General features: G+C 26.2%; 2 protein-coding genes across 2 annotated transcripts in view; one reads left to right on the top strand and one right to left on the bottom strand.

Moving 5' to 3' along the window:
- Nucleotides 1-203: 203 nt before the first annotated feature.
- On the bottom strand, nucleotides 204-20,624 carry LOC101234298 (NADH dehydrogenase [ubiquinone] 1 alpha subcomplex subunit 9, mitochondrial). Its single transcript, XM_065791554.1, has 12 exons — nucleotides 20,447-20,624; nucleotides 18,424-18,467; nucleotides 16,376-16,502; nucleotides 11,710-11,807; nucleotides 7,821-7,912; nucleotides 7,319-7,460; nucleotides 6,484-6,586; nucleotides 1,862-1,932; nucleotides 970-1,046; nucleotides 790-885; nucleotides 507-573; nucleotides 204-432 (listed from the first exon to the last, which is right to left on the bottom strand). Exons 1-12 carry the CDS (start codon nucleotides 20,481-20,483, stop codon nucleotides 262-264), a joined length of 1,125 nt encoding a protein of 374 aa, XP_065647626.1. The 5' UTR covers nucleotides 20,484-20,624; the 3' UTR covers nucleotides 204-261.
- LOC101241833 (uncharacterized) overlaps nucleotides 20,599-21,255 on the top strand; it is a 43,906-nt gene continuing 43,249 nt past the window's right edge. Inside the window, exon 1 of the mRNA XM_065791553.1 lies at nucleotides 20,599-20,666. The gene's annotated coding sequence lies outside the window, so the exon portion shown is untranslated. The remainder of the gene's footprint in view (nucleotides 20,667-21,255) is intronic.

Raw genomic sequence — 21,255 nt, 5'->3', positions numbered from 1 at the left:
AGAAAGCTATTTGGGCCTTTTTTCATGATTTTAGGTAAAAGTTCATCGATTTATGATACAGGAAACATTTTATTTGAAAAAAAATTAAAAAGTCATATCCCTAATATATATATACATCTATGACGTGTTAACAAAAATACACGATAGATATATTTATTGTGGAGAATATATATTTAAAATTCTAACCCCCAAAAAAACATTAATTTTAGTGGGATGAAGGTCAATATTAAATTGTATTATTTACACATTGGTTTTTGAATGTTACTGTTGAATTGGTTTAATAAATTCTTCTTCTTTCATGATTTCTGAGTAATGATAGTAGTGTCGGTGGCGACGTAAAATATTTAATGCTGCATTATTAACATTAACTGGTGTTATTCCAAGATCTTCAAATGTATAGGCATCTTCCAGAACATCGTCACTTAAAAATTGCTATAAAGAATTCATTTTTTTTTTATTGATAATTATTAACCATTACTGGTTTTTAATAATTTATAAGTACATACCCGAATTACAAAGTCCTTGGTAATTCTTTTGTCAAATGGTGAAAATTCACCAATGTATCCAGCAAGTCTAAAATAAAAACTACAACTTAAAAAAAACTTTCAAGATATCATGGTAAAAAAGTATCTCCCTTATGATTTGAGATCTTAAAATAATAATACAAGACTTTGTTTAAAATTCTAATACTGAAAATTGCTATAACAACAACATTTAATATCTTCTAATAATATCTTAATACAAAAAATAATCTTTAGAAGTGCATTCTTTTAAAAATGGTAACCTTACTCATATAAAGATTGAGGAACAGGAATTATTCGACAAGGTCGTTTGATCATTCTGTATATAAACTTGACAATATCATGAAGGTAATATTCTTCAGGTCTAAAAATTAAATTTTTAGTAACAGAATATTAAAAGTAGAAGTAAAAAAAAGATTTTGTATAAAGAAGCAAATTAAAGATTTACCCATATAACTCATAAGTTTTGTTTGCAGTAGTAGGTTCATAAGTGGCTAGAACAATGGCACGTGCAACATCGTAGACCTACGTAACATTTAAAAGTTAAAAATTTATGCAGTTTAAATAAAAGCAAAAAATTATGGTTGATACAGTAATCACCTAGTTAGTAAAAAAAAGTAGCTTCAATATTAGTTTTGCCATTGAAGAGTAACTAGACAAGATCTGCATTAATATCCTTAAAAAAATCATTGCTGACTCATGCCATCCTATAACCACTAAATAAGCTCACAGCAACAGCAGAAACCCAAACAGATTCCCATTTGCTCTGAACTTTGCAAAGACTACAACCTATCAACAATCTTTTATTCAAAAATACCTCCATATTCTTTGTCATTGTGTCACCAACCTCTACCTGCCACTAAACATTAAGAGTTCCAATGCCTTTTCAATACATAAATGTTTGTCTGCATTTTTGGTAACCTTCTCTTTAGTATTTAATGATGGATAAAATATACAATTCATTACTTGTAATGCTATTCAATTTTAAATAAAGATATATAAACTAATATTAAATAAAAAATAAAAAAAAAGAATCCTTTAATATACTTTATTGTAAATATAAATTAATATATAATTCAATTTATTAAAATTATTATTTTAATAATTTTGATAACCAAATTGACACAATTTTATAACTTTTCATAAGAATAGTTTTTTTTAAGATATTTTGGATATTTAAAATATTAATTCACATCTTGACATAATAAATCTATAATGATAAATTAAATTAAAATCAAACAGAAATGTAATATTATTATCTAATATAAAGTAAAAAATTAATTAACAAAAACCAACAAAATTGCTTTTAAAACCAACAAAATAAACTTAAAAAATCATACAGCAACAGGTCTTTTTCGCGTTTCCCAACCACCTTTGGCTAAAGGTATTCCAATAGGAAAGTTTCTAAAATCTAAGTTAATGCATACTATTAAAAAAATTATATTTTTTTTTTACAAGTTATTATATATAATATATATATATATATATATATATATATATATATATATATATATATATATATATATATATATATATATATATATATATATATATATATATATAGGCTTGAGGAGCCAAGCTGGAGCCAGAGCTGTGGAGCTGCTGTTTTTTGGTGGAGCTGGAGCCGCAAAAATTGAATGGCTCTTGTGTTTGTTTTTTTTTAAATAGAATGTAGGTTGTTTTTTTTTACTGTAGACAAACTTTACTCATTGTTTAACTAATTTGTTGAATGAATTATTTATTGAATTTCTTTTTTTTTAAATATTTTTTCTAACAGTATTACATATATTGCTTTACATTATACTTCTATACTGATATTATGCTGTTAAATAATTGATGGGCGATTTTAACAAATTAATTTAAAAAATCTATAAAATAATGTCTACGCATATTTATGTCTACTTTTTATCTTTATTATTAAAACGTTGCATTAAATTAACTTATTATTGAAGTTAATACCTCATTAGGAATAGTTATATTATTAATTGTACTCCTTCAAATATTTTCTATTATATTAAATTCTTTTTTAATAAAAATTTTTAAAGCAAAAACTAAAAAATGAACCTTTTATCAATAATAAATAAAATAATTAAAATAAATAATAAAAATAATAAAATCAACAAAACTTTAGTTTGTTTTTGAAAATTTTAAAGCAAACTTCAACATTTAAAAGAAAAGTCATCAAACTTTGCTTGTTTTTTTTTTCTCAGTCAAATTTATGATAAAAATTCACAGGTTTGTTGATTTGTCAAACCCTTTTCCAATAATTTGTGCTAACCTGATGCAGACCTAGGTCAGCAATTTTTTGCCTTATTTTTCTTAATTCTGAAGGCTGATGTATGTATGTATGTATGTATGTATGTATGTATGTATGTATGTATGTATGTATGTATGTATGTATGTATGTATGTATGTATGCATTAGGGATATGACTTTTTTGCAACCTACTAGGCCTGTATCGTAATTCAATGAACTTTTATGTAAAAAGAACGAATAGATGTTTCATTTTGACATATTTTGAAAAAAGGTCACCCCAAAACCAAAAAATCGAATTTTCAACAGGTACACTTTTGTACAGTAAATGAATATTAAAGGCTGAAGATGTTGTAAGAGTCATACTCCTGTTGTTATTTTATTTATTTATGCAACATGTACTGTGATATAACAAAAAACATTATGTGATATATAATTATACAAGTATTACAAAATTAACAGTATCAAAGCGTCTAGTACAACAATATACATAACTGTCTGTGTCTATAGGCCTACTGTGTTTAGTACATGGGTCACATGATGCTCACGTCTCATAAAGAGTCTAGCGCTTATTACTTAGAATGAATCGAAGTTGCAGTTTGTCTTTCTTTCTGCAGGAAGCATACAGGTCTTGCATCACCTTGATTGCACGTTCAGCTATCTGATTACTTCGTGGTATGTCGATGACGGATGGCTCTTTCTTCCAGTGATTTTTGAATGACTGCAATGCCTTTTTGTAAGGCTTCAATACATCAGATAAATTCTTGAAGTCATTATCATTGTACTTTTGACTACTAAACCAATGTTCTGCCCACTCATATGAAATGAACCTGCAAACCTTCTCCAAATTCTTTCTCGCTTCAGGCATAAGAATGAACGCCAGAATGGCGAGAATGGCTCTTGAGTTCCATCTGGCATTGCTCATATTAGGAATGTTCTGAAAGTGAATCAGAGGGAAGTTTCTTTGTTCTTCATAGAACCTAAACACTCTTGTTAAATGGTACAAAAACTTCATATCGTCTCTCCACCCTGATTTATCAAGAATTTCTACAGTTCCATTCACAAACTTATCCTTCAGTTCATCATACTTATTCAACAGTTCAGACACAAATGGGTATTCAATGTTTGGAGATTTGGTATCACCCCCAAGTTCTTCGTCCATCACCAGACGGAGAATCCTGTCTAGTACGTGATGCTGACAACCGATAAATTGTGGTATTGTGACACCCTTTAATTTAAACATACGTTGCAACTTCACAACAACTCCATTTCTCTTCCCAGTATTGACGTTTGTTGTATCAGTAATGATCATCTTAATTGAATTCCACAAATTGTATTCATCAATAAGTTTGGCAATTTTTTCAGCAACAGTTTCAGCTTTGCCATCTTTTAAACGCAGTGCATCAAGTTTCACGTCAGTTCTTTCATTCTGAAGTACAACTACCTGATATTCCTTATCATCTATTCGTTTGCCGTCAAAGTGTAAGGACCACTGTTCCATTTTAAGTTGTTGTATCATTTCTTTTTTTAATTTACCTGCCTCTTTGAATATGGACTTGTAAATTGCTGATTGACTTGGAGTTGGAATATCAATACCTTGTTGTGATAATACATTGCATATTTTAGCAGCTTTCTTTGTGGAAACTCCACTTGATGTAACCATACTTACAGCAAATTTACTTTTGTAGTGCTTTCTAGTTTTTTTCTGAGTGTCCTCATCATCGTCTTTATCACCGTCGTCGTCTTCATCATCGTCTTTATCACCGTCGTCTTCATCATCTTCACTCTTACTTTTGCAGTTTTCAGATTCAGTACCACTGTCTGTAGTAGACAGGACGTGGAAAATTCAGTTTATTGTCCCACAATTTTGTAATTTCCTTAGAAATTTGGTCTATTCGTTCTTTTCTTCCTTTAACATATGCTCCGAGAAACTGGTATCTTCCTACGATCTGCAATTGAAGTGGTATTCTGGATTTTTCATCGAGTGAATGTTCTTCTACAGCCACGCTTCCTCTTCTTCTGTGTGACTCTTGAAATCTCACCAAATTTTTAGTCCAAGTCTTCTTGTTCTTTGTTACTGTGGTATGACTTTTCTTGTGAGACATCATATAATATTGTTACGACTTTACGGATAGCTGAGCGTAAATATCCGTTTAATAAAGTCGTTTAATTAATAAAATACTTTAACTGTATAGTAATCCAATTATAGTTCGATAATCCAGTCAATGTTGATAACAGTTCGATAATCCAGTCCGTATCCTAACGATAATGCTACAACTACTTATACTTCGTACACTTACAGCGTCTTTAGTTCGCTACAGTAGTTCCTTATTAGCTCAGTTACACGCAGAGTACTTCATAGAACTATTCACATTATCAACACTGAGCTCTGACAGCAGCTCGCTTATATAATTATTTAGAGCTTCCAGAATGTTCTACTAAGTTCTATAATCTTCTACAGTCTGTTACAGTCGTCTATATCACCGTGGTAACACAATGACGTCATCACATAACAATTCCAAGTATTTGCCGGCACACGGCCGTTTCGTTGCCATGGTAACGTGTGGCGTTATATTTATAAATTCATAACAAAATAATGAAATAAATAGAATTAAGCTGAGAATTAAGCTTAAGATTAAAACATCGGTCAAAAATGAATGTATAAAAATTGTAAATCAAATTTTTATTTTGGGGGTGACCTTTTTTTGTTGCAGAAAGCTATTTGGGCCTTTTTTCATGATTTTAGGTAAAAGTTCATCGATTTATGATACAGGAAACATTTTATTTGAAAAAAAATTAAAAAGTCATATCCCTAGTATGCATATTATTTTATAAATTTTTATTGTATTATGTTTTCTTATCATATCAGCTGTTATTGCATTGTTTGAAATCAAAAATGAAGTTTTCTTTTTTAATCATATAAACAATCTACAACTTAAATCCATATGAATTTTGACATTTTCACCCTTTTATTATCTGAAAAAAGTTTTTCAAACAAAAAAAATTTCAAATTTCAAAAATATGAAAAAACAAAATCTTTATTATTATTTGATTTTCTTCAGAAATTACTTAACTGCACTATTATTTTCTTTTTTTTAAACAAGCTAAATGTTTAATACATTCAATATACGGAAAATAATAAGTTGTTCTCATAAATGCAACACATTTAAACATGCTTTTAATAAATTATCAACATAAGTTGAATTAGAACCCAATCAATAGTTTTTATTAATGACAAGAGATTATAACAAAACATTCTTTTCATAGTAGTTTTTTTCCTATCAAACCAAAATTTTATATAATTAGTATACATAGATTATATATTTGCATATATAGTAAATAATAAATATATAATATATATCTGAAAAAAATTATGTAGTAGGAAAGATTTATGGGAGAACTCTTAAGTTGGGTTTCATAATTTATATTCTGTATTACTATAAAAATATATATAAACATACGCATATTTAAGTATTTGTTTAAATTTTCTTTTTTTTTTTAATTTGTTAAAATAAATAATTAATCCCTAAATAATTTAATGACATATATACATAAACTAGTTATAAATTTATTTAAAAAATTATTTAACTGTAAAAAAATTAAAATTTTTTTGATGTAATTAACAAAATTTGAATGCCTAAGTTTACATGTACCACACTTTTACATACACGCATCTATATGTGTATTTTATATAACACTAACTACTTACATGCATATCTATTAAAGTAACTATCTTCATCCCCGTACATAGGAGCTGGTCGCATAATTGTAGCACCGGGAAATGCATCTGAAACACATCGCTCACTACGCGACTTTAAAAAAAAAATAAAAAACTATAATAAGTTGTGTATTAAAATTTTTTGAATAAAATTTTATATTTAAATCTTATTCATTATTTTAATAAATATAAATTTTCATTTTACTCATGGGAATAAATTATTATTATTGTTTTAAAAAAAAAAAAATTCTTAAAAAATCTATTTTAAAACAATTTTTAGAAATTAATATTTTTTGAATAAACTTATTCAAAAAAAGCACACCTTTTTTTTTTATTGCAAAAAGATTTTTACAAATGAAGATCAATGAAGATATAAAAAGACAAGATTAAATATCCAACTTTAGTTACCATTTACTCTCAAGTTATCTTTATTAGACTTTGTAAACAATTATATAAAAAGCTCTGTTCAACTTGAAACCATTGTCAACAACTTTTGAACAATTATATAAAAGCTTTGTTCAAAATATGCACTTATTTTGCTTATTTTTATACCAAAACATATTTTCTATGTAGTCTTTCCAAGTTGTTTTTTTAAGTAAAATCCACAGAAAAGCTTATAACATTATGTTAGTCACAATTTTCATCTCCATAAATCTATATTGTAATTTAGAATTTTAATGTAGAATCTTCCTTTTCTTTGTCTTACCTGTCTAGGGTGGATACACTAAAAGTCTATTAGCACTGACTAATCTTAAAATTATCATTCTCTCATTCAATTGTTTTATTTCAGGTAATTACTTATAAAAATAATACAGCTAAAAAATACCTTCAATTGCAAATAATGAGAAGGAGAACTTCCTTCAGCTCCTAATGCAGAAATATGTATAAACCTTTGGACACCGCTTTCTTTAGCAGCTTTAGCAAGATCAGCGGCACCAGTTACTATACAATCTGACATAGTGAAATTCCTTATTAAAAAAAAATTATTTATGGTACAAATTTTAAAGCAAGTAATGATACAATTACACAAACTATTAGTTATTGTAAACTTTTATAATTTATAAAAAAAAAAATCTATTCTTTCGTAACTACACAATGTTGGTATAAACCATAAGTTTATTTTTACTGGTATATTATAAATGCTGTGTAAGGTTTATATAAACAGTAATCCAAAAAAAAAAATTAAATTAAAAAAGTGACTTGACCTAAAAAACATTTATTTAAAATTGTTTCTCAGTATAATCTTTTTAATGATTTGTTGTTTACCTCATATATATAGAAATATTATACTTTTAATCCTGTAAAAAAAAGGTTTTAATACTAAATACCTAGTGTCAAAATTCTTTCCTACTAAATTAATAACAGTGTTTGAATGTGTCATAGTCTTGAGTAAAGATTCATAGTCTCGAAGATTGTAATTCTAAAAAAAGTATACACAAACATTAAATTAGTAAAAATTCATTCTTAAATACTGTAAATATAAAAAATCACAAGTTTTTAAACAATAAGAGATTAATGTTAAATAAAAAAGTAATGTTAAATAAAAAAGTACAGAAACTTATCAAAAATAATAAAAATTTAAAAGTTGTAACTGATTTTTTCTATATAACAAGACTTAAGAACAACGCACACACATATATATCTGCAAAATATAACTTTTCATGTTAAATGTTGATCTTGCCTTATTTTTATTGAACCATATATATATATATATTATATATATATATATATATATATATATATATATATATATATATATATATATATATATATATATATATATATATATATATATATATATATATATATAATTAATTAGTAAAAAACACTTATCTAACTTTTATCTTCGACTTGAAGTTTCACCATTGCTGGATCATCAGGAAGAGTTCAGATCATTGCACTATTGCTGGATCATCAGGAGCTCTTCCTGATGATACAGCAACGGTGAAACTTCAAGTCGAAGATAAAAGTTATATAAGTGTTTTTTACTAAATTATTATTGCTTTGTTCTTTAAGAACATTGAGCGCTCTATTTGTAAAATACACTAACATAATTTACATATATATATATATATATATACATTCCTAGTCGACGTTTATAGGGACATGTTTTATTTGTTCCTATTACATTCTTTTTTTACTTTTTTCTACTATTTTTATCATACTTATATAATTTTTTAAATTTTTATTTCATTTCTATTTTTATTTATACATATTTAAATTTATTATTTTATTATAAAAATATAGTTTTTATATTTATTTTTGTTCTTTTTATTTATTAACATATTATACTTCATTGTTATTTTTATCTATTTACAAAAATGATTATATACAGTAATATAACCATATTTAAACCTGGCCATAACCCTAACCCTAAGCCTGACCTTGATGCTGACCCTAACCAAACCCACATCTATGTAGCAGCACTTCATTGTGAGTAAGGCTATTAGATAGCCAATGTATGTACTTTTCGCTCTCTATAAAAGTTGCTAACAGGGACATTTTTTTTACAAAAAAACAATGCTTATGGGAACAAAACTTAATGGGTACACAAAAATGTCCCCAATAATGCTGATGTACCTCTAAATATTTGTTTTATTGTTAAAGCTACCCCCATGAGTGATACTATAGGTGTATGTATATGTGTATATATATATATATATATATATATATATATATATATATATATATATATATATATATATATATATATATATATATATATACATATATACAGGCCTTGTTACAAGATTTCGCTGCGTAACGAAAACGCGTAATGCCTTTCAATGTAACTCAACTCAGCAATATATATATTCCATAACATATATATTCAATACCATAACAATGCAGTTTGAACAGTAACTTAGAGTGAGTCACAGAATCAAAGGCTTTCTCAAAGTCTATATATACAGTATCAACTATCTTTTTGTTATTAGCAGCAGTGGTCCACTCATTTAAGGTTGTCAACATCTGTGTACAGGTGGATCTATGCTCTAAAAAGTCTAATTGATGAGCGGTAATAAGGTTATTGATTAGTAAATAAGGAAATTGAGTAGTTTGTAATGCATTCTCCAACTATTGACTCCATAACCTTACAAACAATGCACGTCATAGAAATAGGTTAATGACGAGTTTCCTTACTTATAGATGGTGCACACTATAGCGGTTTTCCAGATTAAAGGTATAACATTTGACTTTGACAATTCGAACAGTATGGAAAAAGAAATAGCAATGGCATGTGATTGATTTTAGAAGTATTGCTGGGTATCCATCAGGTGATTTGGAGGACTTTGATGGAAGATTGTGTAGGGATGATACTAGAATGGAAACATAGCATTATTTAAAGAGCTTGAGTGTGTTGGAAAATCGAAGACAGGTGCAATACCATTATCTGTAACAAAAACAGAACTGAAAAAATTATTTAAAAGATGTGATTTTTCACAACCATCTACAACAGAACTACAGCATTTAGTTTTTGCTTTTACAAAAGAATAAAAACTGGGCAATATTAGCTTTATCAATTAAATCTTCCTCTCTGAAAATACAATATTTATTATTATTTCTGCATCGTATAAACGAGAACAAACCTTATATTTGATATGAATGGATGTATTACAAGTTCATTTGTATTCTCATATATATATATATATATATATATATATATATATATATATATATATATATATATATATATATATATATATATATATATATATATATATATATATATATACATACATTTAGATTTGTTAAGTAAAATAATCAATATAAAAGATTTAGGCCTTTATCGCGACAATGGTTTAATAGTAATGCGTAGAAAATCTGGTCCACAGCTCGACAAAATTAGAAAAGATATTATAAAAATTTTTAAAAAAATTGGCTTTCAAAATCGAAATAAACATAAATTTAAAAATTGTGAATTTTCTTGATGTCACATTTAACCTCTCTGAAAATTCATATAAGCCTTTCAAAAAACCGAACGATGAACTATTATATATTAACATTAACTCTAACCATCCACCCCAAGTTCTAAAACAAATCCCGATTTCAATTAATAACAGACTAAACCAAAACTCCTCAAATGAAAATGTATTCAATTCCTCTAAACAAATATTTGAAGATGCCCTAAAAAAAAGTGGTTTTGAAAATTTTGAACTAAAATTTGACCCTGAAAAAAAGAATACAAAAAAACGAAACAGAACTAGAAATGTAATTTGGTTCAACCCCCCATATAGCAAAAATGTTTCTACTAACATAGGAAAAGTGTTTTTAAAATTGGTCGATAAGCATTTCCCGCGATCTAATAAATTACATAAAATTTTTAATCAAAATACAATTTTGTTAAACAAAAAAGAAATCCTAAATGAAAAAACTACAGAAAATTGTAATTGTAAACAAAAAATCAATTGTCCAATGAGTGGAAGTTGTTTATCAAAAAATGTGGTATATAAATGTGTTGATTCCTCTAAGAATGTACCTGATAAACAATATATTGGCATAACAGAGGGTAAATGGAAAAAACGTTTTGCCAATCATAAGCAATCTTTCAAGAATAAAAAGTATTCAAAAGACACCATGCTGTCAAAATATATATGGGAATTAAAAGAAAAAATATTGATGATTTTATACTGAATTGGTCTATCCTTAAAACAGCGCCTGCATATAACAATATTTCCAAAAAATGCATACTATGCCTACAAGAAAAATTTGAAATAATTACACATGCAAATCAAGAATGCTTATTAAACAAAAGATCGGAATTAATTTCTAAATGTAGGCACGAAAATAAGTCTCCTAAAAAACTATAAAAATAAATGAGTTCAAATAATATTTACATTAACTACCCTTTTTAAAAAAAACATTTTTAAAAAAATAGCATAAGTAATCATTTCTAAAGAATTCTTTTTATAATAGTGTCAGCAAATTCCACAAATGTGTGAAAAATTACAGTAGTTAAGACACTTGCAACTTCCTGTAATTTAATTTTTGCTATAAATTGAAGTTTTATTAATTTGATCATTCATTTCTGATGAATATTTGTTGATGAAACACAGTGTCAAATGGAAAAAAAATTTAGTTAAGTGATTTTCTACTAATATATATATATATATATATATATATATATATATATATATATATATATATATATATATATATATATATATTATGTATATAAATATGTAATGTAAAAAAAAAATTCAATAATGAAAAACTTACAAAAAACTTAATCTGCCCAAGATCTCCCATCAAACGAATATTTCGAACTTCATCATCTACACCTCTGTAAGGAATTATTAGTTGAGTTCCTCTACGGGCTGAAAAAAAAATCAAAATCAAAAGTTTTATTTAAAAGTCATAAAATTGCTGTAAATTGTCACACTCATATTCTTGAAAGAAAACAAAAATCTCTATTTATCTAAAAGAAAAAAAAGTGATGAAAAAATACATTTTTCATCAAAATTTTCTGAACGACCTATATTACCCTATAATTGATTTATAACTGTTTTAAAAAAAGGAAACAAATAGATAAATTTTTTTATTATTATCTGTTTGTTTTTGTACTGAAACCTTATTTAATTTTTTTTTTTTTTTTTGAAAAAAAAAATTAAATAAGGTTTCAGTACAAAAACAAACAAAATTTTGCTCAATTATATATTTTTTATAGAGAGGGTTTCAAGCAGATATTGCAAATTTTAAATGAGGTCTAACAAAGGCTTTGCATAATTTTTAGAGTAGTTTAATATCCAAATAAGTGAACATATTGTTTATCATTCAAAGCATTCTATTGGCTTTGTTTGATGCATACATTACATGACTATGATGCTTCATACTGTTAGACAAAATAATACCAACATCAATTTCTTCATTTGTGCTGCATAAAATTATTATTTCTTTACTTTTGATAGAACTGTGTAAGTGTGATTGTTATTTGATTTGCCAAGATGCATCACTTTACATTTTGTATGATTCAAGTCAAGAAGCCATGTTTCGATAACGATTGACAGACGACTTAAAAGATTGCAAATTATATGAGTCAGGAAAGCAAGATGAAGGAAGCGAATTCCAAAGAGCTGATGTTCGAGGAAAAAAACTAGACAAATAAGCGTTTTTGGAGCGCTTAGGAACAGTCACAGAAAAAGGATGACACTTAATTGAATGACGAGTAACACGAGAATGAATTATAGTAGATGGCACAAGAGACGCTAGCTCTTTAGAGCAGTGCCCATTATAGTATTTGTAGAAAAGAGAAAGAGAAGCAACATTACGACGATGTGATAATGGTTGGAGGTTGGCTGCAAGAGCAGGTCCAACTATGTTTACAACGCATTTTTGCACCTTGTCTAAAAGAGAAAGGGCATCATTAGAGGATCCGCCCCAGATATGGCAACAATATTCCATACAAGGCAGGATTTGAGATTTATAGAGATAAAGAATAGAATCCAAAGTAAGAAAGTGACGAGCTCGATAAAGAGATGCAACCTTAGCAGATGCTAATTTTGCAACTGATTTGATATATGGTTTCCAAGAAAGATTGGAAGTAAGAATTAATCCTAGAAAATGAAGAGTAGGTGACTCATCGAGCACATCACCGCTCATAAATATAGGAAGATCTAAATTATTGCGATAACGATTGGCTGAAAAAAAATTGAGTTTTATCTGAATTAAAGTTCACCAGCCACTGTGAGCCCCATGCTGTAGCAGAAGTAAGATCCTTTTCAAGCTCAAATGCCCCATCCAAGCAATCAGAGGGTGTTGGTTTTTTATCACGACCATTTTATCTAAATAGGTTTGTGTTTCAAAGTTAAGGTTGAGAGTTGCAAATAAAAAACCAAATATTAAAAAAAAAAAACTGACCAGCATCCTCACCTTGAGTAAACCCATGGGGAGGTGAACTAAATTTAGAAAAATAGCTTTTCAAGCAAATAATTTCTAAAATAAATAGGCATTTTTTAAAATTTTATTTACTATATATACTTTTATATTTTACTTATTTATCTTAATATTAATACTCCAATTTAACATTTAATGCTCTTAGTTACTGTTTAATGCGCTTAGTTACAATGGTTAAAACGAATGTAATTGGCTAAAACAGAATCAACTAATATGTAATTGGCTATTTATGAAAAGTCTAATTTAATGCGCTTAGTTATAACAATTAAGATTTGGACAGTTTATCGACATCAAATTTAATGGTTTAAACGTGAACAAATCAGATAATAGGTATATATAACTTAAAATTTTTATTTTACTTTATTTATTTTTTTAAAAAATTATATTTTTTGTATCTAAATAATAAGTCTACTTTTAAATTTAATTATAACTTAAACTTTTTTTTTAGATAAATTGTTTGTAAGTTTTTAATTTAATGTGCTTAGTTACTGTTTAATGCGCTTAGTTGCAATTGTTAGTTATTCTCCCCCGTAGCTTAAGTAGTAGTTAAATAAATAATGTTATTCTCCCTCGTAGTAGTTGAATAAACAATGATTGTTGCAATTGCAACTTTATTATAGTTTAAATATTTATAACTATTTACTAAAGGAAGTTAAAATAATAACTAGGAGTTAAAAAGTTTTAATTAAAGTTTATTTTTGTTTTGATTTTATTGTTTTAAACACTAATTTTTTTTTTTTTAGATAGTCAGATAGCACTCAGTAAGTTATTATTTTTTGTAACGAGTGGGGCGTAAAGAATGAGACAAATTTTATTTCAATTTTTAAGTAGATACTAAAAAAATCTGTTCATTTTATATATTGATTTAATAAAGAAATAAAACTCTTTAATATTAAAAATGTTTATTTAAAATTAAGCCATCTTGATTTTGTTCAATAGCAAAAACTCAAGACCTGAAACTATCAATTGAATCTTGGATATTTTTCAAGTGTATTTCTTTAACAACTTCTTTTATTTTTTTAACAAGCTCAATCTTGTTACTAAAAGATTTCGATTTCAAGCGATCCTCCACTTCATTGCAAAAAAAATAATCTAAGGGACTAAGGGCTGATGAGTTTGGCGGCCATATTTTAGGTGGAATGTTTTTAATGCCCATGAGCTCAAGGTTTTCAATAGTTTGTTTGCTTGTGTGTGTGACGTGGCGCCATCTTGTTGATAGATAAAACTATCTTTAAAAATAATTGTTAAACAAGAAGGAATTCGACTAATCTCCAATTAGTCGAATTCCTTCTTGTTTAACAAGGACTTAAAATTGAAAGCGTACAAAAAAATTCGTGTTTCTGCATTAACTGCAGCTCACATCGAAAAAAGAAAGTCGTTTTCTAATTGGATAAGAAATCGGTTCACTAAACCGACTTGCCGAAAAATCCTATTTTCAGATGAGAAGATATTCAATCAAGATGGGCAAAACAATCGTCAAAACGACAGAACTTATGCTGAATCAAGACAAGCTGCTAACGAAGACATTGGCCTTCATCCAGTATATATATATATATATATATATATATATATATATATATATATATATATATTTTTTGTTAATTCACCTCCCCAAGGCGCAGAAGGCCACTACAGACGAGGAGGCTACTTAATTGTGGTTAAAACCCTCTCTCAACTCTATAACTCCAAATCACGAAACTTGACGAACAAGGCCGCTGCGCGGAGAAACAAGTTGATATATTTATATATATTTATATATATATATTTATATATATTTATATATATATATATATAAATATATATTTATATATATATATATATATATATATATATATATATATATATATATATATATATATATATATATATATATATATATATATATATATATATATATATGAGATTTAAATGAGATATTATAGTTAGTTTTTCATAAAAGAAATTGATTTCAAAATTGATCCTGTTGCCAAAATGTTTTCATAACAAATTAATATTTTTAAATCTATTTTATTTGAGATGTTTTACATTTTATTTTTAAATAATGACTACTATAGAGTTATTTTATTTTTTAATAATGTTAAATTATTGTCCCTATCAGTAATAAAGGTTTTTAATTATTATAATATGGTTTTCTTTATAATAGACTGTGCTAGACCTCAGACTTGTAGATAGCATTTTCAAAATCAGTTATAGATGTTATAACTGATTTTGAAAAATGCGTTCATTACTAAAGGTTGCGCTGTCTTCAACTTTTTTTTTTTTTTCTAAGAAAATTGAAGAGAAAGTTGTGTTTTTTTGTGTGTGGGTTTTACTAAATATTTAATTATATATCATTTATATATTGTAAATAAATTTGTTCTAAAGATATGTAAATTTAAGACTTTTATGGATTTGTTAAAAGGTTTTTCGTTAACACGAGTTCGAAAATATATTTTTTGAGATATATCTGTTTTCTAACCTTTTCACCCCATTTCCTATACAAAAATTAAGGAAAATTTCGATTAAAACTAAAGATTTTAACGCAAAATTAAGACAAAGGCAGGGCAAAATATATTCTGAATACTTTTTGCTAAATATTTTCTGCTATAGTAAAATATGACTTGGATCAATGCTAAAATAAATATATGATTGACATACATTATCAGCTCTAAGATAGGTTGCTTACCTGTTTTTTTAATTTCTGCCACATAAAGTAAAATAATGATAAGTAATAGAACAGAACAAAGTTTCAAAGCTTATAGTTAAAAAACACACACACACATGGAAACAAAGTCTTTGATGATGTCAGAGATAAAAGGTATAATTCAACTTTTATATATATCAACTTTGTTATGCTATATGGATAAAATGCTCAATAAACACAAAAGGAAACGTTAAATTAGACCTCTAATGAAGCTAAGATCATCAGACCTATCATGTGCCATTTTACAGGTCTGGATTTTCTAGTTATATTATAAATAATATAATAATTAAGTAAAATTTCCAAGTATACCTAATCGATTAACAACATATCTTCCTAAAAATCCTGTTGCACCAAATACAGTTACAATTGAGCCGTTAAATGAATTTCTTCCTCCATTACCATATTTTAATCCATGTTCATAAGAAGTAGAATTTCTCTAATGATAAAAATGAATCAAAAACAAACAAGCAAAAATTATGTAAGAAAATGTTTTTTATAACAATTTATTTAACACTTAAAATTTTGTGCTTAAATATAACTTAGCTACTATATTATTTAACCAACCTGATTAAATTGATGTCAAATAAGGCAATGATAATTTACTCTAAAATCTCCTAATTTTGTAAATACCAGTCTTTACGGATTTTGTAGTGACACTTTTTAAGTTAAAATGAAATATAAAGGTTACAAATTAGTACGCGACCATTTTAGAGAGTGCTGAAACTAAATATAAAAAGAAAATAACCAAATTCAAAATTTTAGCTGGTTATTTTAAAGGGGTCAATACAATGCGTTGCAGTTTTACTGACTCTCAGAGTTGCCCAACTCTTATGGATTGAAAATTTTTCTCAAATGAAAAGCTATATATAAAATATGGTTTTGGCTTCTTAACTCTTTCACACCGAAAAATTAAGTTTTTTTTTCATCTTTCTTTATGATAAGAAAATTGTCAGACAAATTTTTAAGTACTGTGCTTTTTCTTTCGCAAACAGATCTTTTTTGATCTTTGTTTCATATAATGATCAAAAAATCGCTTTCTGTTGATCTGTTATTATGTGCTGCATATTTTATACTCTGCAAGAGATAATGATCAAAAACAAAAATCTAGATTTAAATTTATGGCAGCAAGCATATCTGGTATAAATATCTGATACAATTGATAATAAATATTTAAATACAATTGATAATAAATATTTAAATACAATTGATAATAAATAAATAAATATCTGATACAATTGATAATAAATATTTCACTTTTTTATACAAGCAATCTTTGATTGCTTTTTTACAGAATAAATCGTATGAATCTTAATAGATAAGAAGATTTTCAAACAATATATATTTATATATTTCAAAGGTATGTAAAAAAACTTTAGGTAATATTATATCATATTTTATCTTTATGACTTAAAGAATGCATATCAAAATAAATAAATTTTTAATTTGATTGATGCTTATGTGTGAGTGATTTTTAGAGTTTGTGAAAACACATTAAAATAAAAATTAAAACTCAAAAATATTTTAAAAAAGATTACACAGGTCAACAACAAAAAAAAATTTTCTGGTGCAAAAAAAAAATATTTATATTTTCTAAAATTTCTATGAAAATACGCTTCTTTTGAGATCCAGGTTAACATACTTTTAAATAATTTTTTCTTTTCTTTTTGACAATAATAAAATTTTTACCCCAAATGCTAAAAAATTGAATCCTAATATCTTTACAACTTGATGTGATGGTAAAAAATGAGTTGCATATTTGAAATAAAATAATGCTATACAAAAACAAATTGTTTGCTCGGCAGCAGAATAAAACAATTTTTTTGTTGACCTATGATATTTTTTTTCTGATTTTCGGAGAAAAAAAAATCCCTAACTGGCCACCCTGAATTTTGCACGACCATATGTTTAAACTTTAATACAGTTACGTTTTTAAGGTTCTATTCCATCGGCAGCAGTACAGTGGTAAGGTGCTCTCAAAAGTCTATTCAAGAGATTGGTATTTGGTAAAATCAATTTTTTGGTAGTAACCATCTTCTTTTTCTGCATAGTTACTAGGTTTTTCAAAGTTTTTGTTTTGGAGTTACAGATTTGATAGAAGGGTTTAACAACATTAAAACATGGCAAAAAAAAAAAAAAAAGCTTGTTCAACTGCAGTCGCTTCAGGGTAAAAAAAAAAATATATATATATATATATATATATATATATATACACATATATATATATATATATATATATATATATATATATATATATATATATATATATATATATATATATATATATATATATATATCAAAATATTCAAAACAAAAATTGGTTTGACTGTACTTAAGAAACAATAATAAGAAGAAAATACCTTTTGGAGTATATCAGCAGATGGAATTAGATTATTTTTCCACACTAAAAAATCAGAAAAAAATATTCTTTTTGTTTAAGCAATAAACCATTGAAATAGATTATTACTGACTAATTTTTATATTTATACTATTTATTATATGTTAACAACTTATCAACTTATTAAATTATCAACTTTTTGAATGTTTACTGCAGTCTGAAGCATGTTGTGATACAACTTTCAGAACAATATAACCCTCTAGACTATCAAGTATCAATTAATGATTTAGAAGTGAAAACAGTCGAGATTAAAAGTCAATGTTGAACACTAAATAATAACAACAAACTTAAAAAACAAGGCTGCAGCTCCACTGATAAACTTAAATCTTCTTGATTTGATGATTGATGATGTGCCACAAAAGTTAAATCACTTAAGTATGTCCGACAATGAGCCATATATGCTCATATATTTACCATGTAAATGAAATTATTTTAAGCCAAAATTGTGATATTTTTAGATTTAAAGTCAGTTTTGCATGTTTTGCAAACTTGTATTTTCTATAATTATTTATTAACTTAGATTTACTTTTTATTGACGAAATTTTCCTGAAAAAACTAAAAAACTTTATTATTTTGTGTTCATTTATTATTTGTAGCTATTATTATTATTACTTTTAATAGTTACTAACACAATTTAATTAACTTAAATAAGAATTTAAAACTCTTCGATATTCAATTAAACATATGCCGATAAATTTAAAGAAAGATCAACAAGTTCTGCATCATATGTACAAGTTGCTTTTAAACCTATTCTGGTTACATTCTATATACAGTGGTGGCCAAAAGTATGGAAACTTTTTTTAAATTACATTTTTTTTATTTGTATTAAATAAAACCAAAATTATTTAACCCGAGTGTACTTGCAATAGTCTACTTTATATATACTACAAGTTTGAACTTGTCTTTTCTAAGACATTTTATTACATACTAATATTTCTTAATTTCGATTGGACAAAAGTATGGAAACTTGTTCAAACTTGTCACTAAACATAAACAAATCTTATCATTTAGAATTAAAACGTGTTAGAATTGACATCTTTGTTAGTTCATCATAGTTTACTTTTATATTAATCAGTATGGCACCGCGAAAATATTATTCTAGTGATATTAAAAATTAAATAGTTGAGTGTTTTAAAAACGGTAATAAACCAATTGATATTTCTCGAAATTTTCAAGTTCCAAAAGGTACAGTTTCAAAAATTATTAAAAAATTCAAAGAAAGGGGAACTGTGGAAGTGAAAATGAAACCTGGAAGACCAAGAAAAACAACAAAAAGATTAGATAAAGTTATAAAAAATACTTCTACAAAAGATCCTAGAAAGTCATCAAAGGATATAAAAGAAGAAATCTTGGAACAGCATGGAGTTTTATTATCTGACAGGACAGTTCGTGGAAGGTTAAATGATGCGGGCTTATTTGGAAGAGTGGCTGTCAAAAAACCGTTAATTTCTAAGAAAAATAAGATGGGTAGATTATTGTTTGCAAGGGAACATTTAAAATGGTCATAAGTTTTTATACTTATGACCAGGCCTAATTTAAAAATTTAATTTTTTTTTTGTATATGTTAATAAAAAAAAATGTTTTATTTTATTAAAAAGTTGTATTACGACTTCAATAAACATATGCATAATATGTAGTAAGTGTTGCATTTTTTATAAATAAATAAAAAGCATTTTTGAAAAGTTTCCATACTTTTGGCCACCACTGTATATTCTCATTACCAGTCAAATTTTATTGAAATGTTTAAATACTATACAATATCACAAGATTCTTGATGCTAATATATTTCTATTTAGCAAGTCATTAAAATTTATACATCTTCATTTGTAACAGCAAGTACTGTTTGTTTTCCATTCAATGCTTTTTTATATTTATGAAATTATTTTTATTATCCAAAAAACATCATTTTTAATAACGGCAAAATTTACCGTTGCCTCTAATAAAAAGTTAAAATGAAGTATTTCTTATAAAATAAATTTCGATACCTTTAGAACTACTTGCTATCTTATTTAAACTTAACATCACTAAGAATTTTTAAAGTAAATCTTCTTAGTTAATTTGGTCCTTTTAAAATAAAAAGTATTTGAATGTTATTTTTACAAACCACTTAATTTAGATCGCGAGTTTATTCGTGGCTATTACACACGGTGCCTTTAGCGCTCTATTTAATGTTTGTTTACGTATATTTCTTAATAATTTCTAAAGGTAATTTAAGTGTTTTTGTAAGTTTAGTATTTACATAAGGCAGTATTAATAATGATTTTAAACGGTATTGTTTGAAAAATCATTCAAATAATTTGATTAATAACATAAAACTTAATATTATTGAAAAAAAATATATCGAGTAACCTCGTAGTTGCTTATAGGGCGATTCTCGTGTTACGTGTGTGGCTCTGGTACAAAAAATTTCAAATATAAAGGACCATAAAAAATAGTTTACTACAGATATGAAGATAAATATTGCAATCATTATAGCAAGGGATGTATCAGAAATAAAAATTTTTATCTTAATAATATGTTTATTGCACATACTAGTAAAAAAACTGATTAGTTGCGTTACGTGTGTGAAGCGCACAAAACTTTAAAATTTGAATTTTAAACTTTGATTAAAATTTTCTGCTAATTGGCTATGATTAGTTTGATGATTTTTTTAATATATGTTACTGAAAAAATGTTGATATTTAGAAAAAATACTTTTATTTTTCATAATTTCACCAACTTCATAAAAATAAGTGATAAACTTAAATGCTACGTGTGTGACACTCTATGAACTTTTAATAATTTAATAAGTTTA

This window comes from Hydra vulgaris, chromosome 02 (assembly GCF_038396675.1).
Source record: "Hydra vulgaris chromosome 02, alternate assembly HydraT2T_AEP".
In the NCBI taxonomy this organism is placed as follows: domain Eukaryota; kingdom Metazoa; phylum Cnidaria; class Hydrozoa; order Anthoathecata; family Hydridae; genus Hydra; species Hydra vulgaris.
This window is presented reverse-complemented; position numbering and strand designations above follow the sequence as displayed.